The following is a 4,921-nucleotide window of genomic DNA, read 5'->3' on the forward strand; positions in this document are numbered from 1 at the left end:
TATATATATATATATATATATATATATATATATTTATGTGTGTGTGTGCTCCCGCCATTGCTTGACAACAGATGTTGATGTGTTTATGTCCCTGAAACCTAGTGGTTCAGCAAAAGAGAACGATAGAATAAGTACTAGGCTAATAAAGAATAAGTCCTCGGGTTGATTTCTTTGGCTAAAGGTGGTGTTCCAGCATGGCCACAGTGAAATGACTGAAACATGTAAAAGACTAAAAGAGTCAACACACACTCTACTTTGAAAGTTCTCCAGTTGAAAAAAAAAGGTACAACAATTCAAAATTCAAAAATTCCCAGTTTTATCAAAATCTCTTCAACTTACTTTTCAAAAGTCTTGGAGCAGTTTGGAAGCAGATGAGGAATGTGGAAGTAAAACTCAGCAAGGTGCACCAGTTGAAGTCATCTGCTTCTAAAAGACTTTGGATAACACTGAGGACAGCATTAGCATCCAAAACAGCAAAGAACTGTAAAAAGAACCAGAAGAGTCAAAAGACATTCTTGGAATACTGGAAGATAAAAATGGTGAAATGTTTAAATAAAGGGTTGGAATAAAAAAAAAGACAAAATCGTTGATTTGTTCCAATACTCATTGATAGGGGGAGATGTAAAGGGAGCTCTGTGGGTGAAGTCTCTGGATAAGGCTTCCCAACGAATTCCCAATGGCGAGGGAAGAGGAACCTGCTGACCTAGTCAATGACCGAGTATTTGGGGGCCAAGGCGGATGGTTGTGGTTAACAGCCTGGAGAGAAATGGGCACTGCTGAGCTAATGTGTCTATGATACATTCATGGTGTGATAATCAGACTAGAATCCATATCAGGTCAGTCATTACCACGGGTCAACATCAAAGAGTAGACAGGCCTCAATTTTGCTGACTCACAGAAATCCATTAGGAGTGGTGAAATCTGCTGGTGATGTCATCAATGAATGCTCCAACAACCATCCAATCAAAGGATAGGAAGGAAGGCAGGCTATACACACACACACACACACATTGTCTATGTTAACAACTGTCATTAATGCTAATGAGTATTTTCATTATGAGTGTTGTTTCAATTAATTAAATGTTAATTAACTACATTAAGTTTGTTACCACTGAATAATGCACATTATTTTGGCATTTTAATATTTGTATCTGAATTCTTAGATTTAAAAGAAATGCCATAAAACCAAGAAATCCTAAAAGCCATTAGTGACACAAGACTAATGAGTAAAATAACATTTTATATCAGTATTTCCAAAAACTACACTTTACTACCCTTATCTCATCATCATTTAATGTCTGTTGTCCATGGGCTAACCAAGGCTGGTAAGCTGCACCAGACTCTAGTCTGATTTGGCATGCTTTCTATGGCTGGATGCCTCCTTCCTTATGCCAACCACTTTATAGAGTGTGTGCTGGGTACTTTTACATGGCACCACATGGGCACTTTTATGTGGAACCACACAGTATAACATTAAGAAATGTTGGTGAAAAATTTCGTAATTATCTCACAATCATAAAGTTTTATTTTTTTTAAGATTCCAAAGATTCCAAGACTGTAAGACACAAATGGTCAGACTTTACATCTCACAATGTAATTAACATATTGAAGTTAATTCAGGTAGGATACTCATAATTGTCATAATTTAACATTTAATGTTCCATGTTGGTATGAATTAAAAGGTTTGACAGGATCTGACGGGGTCTGAAGACTGCATTGTGCGTCAATGTCTGCTTTGGCAGGGTTTTTATGGCTGGATGTCCTTCGTAATGCCTGTGTTAGTACCATGTAAAAGCACCCAGTCCACACTGTAAAGTGGTCGGCACTAGGAAGGGCAGCCAGCTGAAGGAACCATGCCAAAACAAACAATGGAACCTGGTATAGCTCTCCAGCCTTGCCAGCTCCCTCCAAACTGTCCAACCCATGCCAGCATGGAAAATGGATGTTAAAGGATGTTGATAATCTACTAAATGTACCAGGTGCTTTTTTTTTTTATGCCATCACTAGTGACATTACCAAGCAGCCTGAAGGACTAAGATCCTCTTTGACTGAGTAGGGTTACAGTAAAAAGGAAGGTGGTTTTTATGCTATGGAGAAGATGGGTTAAAGTATGGGAGAAAAGCCCAGAACAGAACAAGTTTCTTGTAGAGGTTATTCACGCTATAGAAAGGAGGATAGAAGTGACGAGGGTGAAGCTGGAAAGAGAAGAAAAATAATGATACTGAGGGGTGAGGATGGCTCTTGAGGAACAAGGTCAGCAGAAGCAACTGGGCACAGGAACTCTCGTCAAATACTTGGCCCCCTTCTCATTTGCTTTTGCAATGCTAGTAAGGGTTAGATGAGTATTTTATGGTTGGATGCTCTTCCTGTTGCTAACTGCGTTTCACAAGTAAGGGATCTCATATTTCATGTCTTCAAAGGTGCAAAACCAGCAAACAGTTTGTTGGGAAGGAAAATGACAACATCACTGCTTCTATTTCATAGAACCTCACAGAAACACACAATCACCATTATCATCATCATCATCATCATCATTACCATGCTTGCATTGTAGCTATAACAGAAGACCCTTGCCCAAGATGGAGTGCAGTGGGACTGAACCTGAAACAAGATTCACCATCATCATCGTTTAACATCCATTTTCCAGGCTGGCATGGGTTGGACAGTTTAACAGGAACTGCACCAGATTCCATAGTTGTTTTTGGCCTGGTTTCTACCCCTGGATGCCCCTCCTAACCCCAACCACTCTACAGAATGTACTGGGTGCTTTTTTTACATGGCACCAGCTCCAACAGGGACACTAAGTACCTTGCAAAGACAAAAAAATCTGAACTGGGATTGGGAAGTGAATTTGTCAACACCACAGCAATGTTTACACCTATCTTTGATACTGCTGAATTGTTGAAGACTAGTCACTTGGATTAATTTTCACCAGAAAGCACCATTCGAGTGTGGTCGTTGCCAGTGCCACCTGACTGGCCCTCATGCCGGTGGCACATAAAAAGCACCCACTACACTGGTTGGTGTTAGGAAGAGCATCTAGCTGTAGAAACTTTGCCAGATCAGATTGGAGCCTGGTGCAGCCTTCTGGTTTGCCAGCACTCAGTCAAACCCATGCCAGCATGGAAAACAGATGTTAAATAAGGAGGATGATGAGGATGAGGATGAGGGTGAGGGTGGTGGTGGTGGTGGTGCTGCTGCTGCTGATGATGATGACGACGATGATGGCGATGATGACGATGAATGATGGCAAGGAGATATTAATTTGTACCAGGCCATTCCTAATGTGTAGTTTAAGATTTTAAGGAGAAAAATCAAAATGCCTTTAGCAGAATATGAACAAAATATTGCAGGTAAAAAGGACCAGCAATCTCAAATTAAATAGCTTTATAAAACATACCTGTTTGAAGAAGGCTCTCCTAAAAGGGGTCAACTTGCTGTAGGTCCATTGCTCTTGGTGCTTCACTGCATCTGACACTAAATAAATGATTAAATCACTGAAATAGCTTTAAATAGATTGGAATAATTTAACAAGCAATTTAATGAGAACCTAACATATCAGTTAAAATCGTGTTAAAGGCTTTTATTAGGATATTTCTGCTGAAATGTGCTCTCTTTGTTTCAAGTTTGAAAATAATGAGGAATTTAATAAAATAATTGTCATTATTAAGATGGTGTTTGGAACATAATCTGAAATTTTGATGGAAGATTTTAATTAAGATCACTTTAACTCTTTTGTTACCATATTTGTGTTGAAATGTACTGCTTTTGTCTCAATTAATTTTGAAAATAATGACGACTATAGTAAAGCTGGGGTTTGGAATACAGCCTGAAATTTGACAGGTTTTCATTTAAATCACTTTAAAACAGTAAGTTTGTGTCATAGGCCCAGGGGCAGTCAAAAGTGGATTCTATATCATCATCGATATCTAATGCCTGTCTTTTATACTGGCATGGGTTGGACGGTTTGACAGGAAATGGTAAGCCAGAGGACAGCACTTAGCTTCATTCTCTGCTTTGGCACAGTTTTTACAGGTGTTGGGCCTCATGGAGGCAATGACCGAGACCTTTGGCATTATGTTGTGCGTGAGAAAAAAACCCATCAAGCTGAGCAAAATCGCAGTCATGGCAGATACTGGTGTCATGCAGATTGGCATCTGTGCCAGTGGCATGTAAAAGCACCCTGGTGTCACCAAACGGTACCTGTGCCGGTAGCACATAAAAGCACCCGTTACATTCTCGGAGTGGTTGGTGTTAGGAAGGGCATCCAGCTGTTGAAAACCATGCTAAATCAGACTGGAGCCTGGTGCAGCCTTCCAGCTTACCAGCCTCAGTCAACAGCCCATGGATAACAGACGTTAAATGATGATGATGATTATGATGCCTCTCCCTAATGTTAACCACTTTACATATGTCATAAAAAGGTGTATTGTGGAACTCTGCGATTAATATCATAGACGTAGCACCACAATGAAATAAAAGGTTATAGGTGTTTGTATCTAGCAAATTCTGAGACGTGTGGAAGATGCCAAGAAAACCGAGGTAAAAGCAATGTATGTACATATAGGTATTTGTGAATACATATATGCCAGTACCCACTGACTGGACCCTGTGCCGGTGGTGCATAAAAAGCACTATATGAATGTGATCAATGCCAGGCCCCTGTGCCAGTGGCATGTAAAAATCACCCACTACACTCTCTGAGTTGTTGACGTTAGGAAGGGCATCCAGCTGTAGAAGCTTTGACAGATCGGATTGGAGCCTGGTGCAGCCTCCTGGCTCTCTAGACATCAGCCAAACTGTCCAACCCATGCCAGCATGGAAAATGGACGTTAAACAATGATGATGATGAATGTGTGTTTGGAAAAATGTCAGAACGAGGAGCATAGAAACTACTAAAATGAGAGAGAGAGAGAGAGAG

The 4,921-nt window shown here is 40.3% G+C and overlaps 1 protein-coding gene across 1 annotated transcript in view; it reads right to left on the bottom strand.

Moving 5' to 3' along the window:
• Positions 1-4,921, bottom strand: part of LOC106883959 (Fanconi anemia group A protein) — an 88,126-nt gene that overhangs the window by 65,020 nt on the left and 18,185 nt on the right. Inside the window, exons 11-12 of the mRNA XM_052966697.1 lie at positions 3,401-3,477; positions 340-481 (exon numbers count right to left, since the gene is read on the bottom strand). Coding sequence (XP_052822657.1) covers positions 340-481; positions 3,401-3,477 — 219 coding nt within the window. The remainder of the gene's footprint in view (positions 1-339; positions 482-3,400; positions 3,478-4,921) is intronic.

This window comes from Octopus bimaculoides, chromosome 3 (assembly GCF_001194135.2).
Source record: "Octopus bimaculoides isolate UCB-OBI-ISO-001 chromosome 3, ASM119413v2, whole genome shotgun sequence".
In the NCBI taxonomy this organism is placed as follows: Eukaryota; Metazoa; Mollusca; class Cephalopoda; order Octopoda; family Octopodidae; genus Octopus; species Octopus bimaculoides.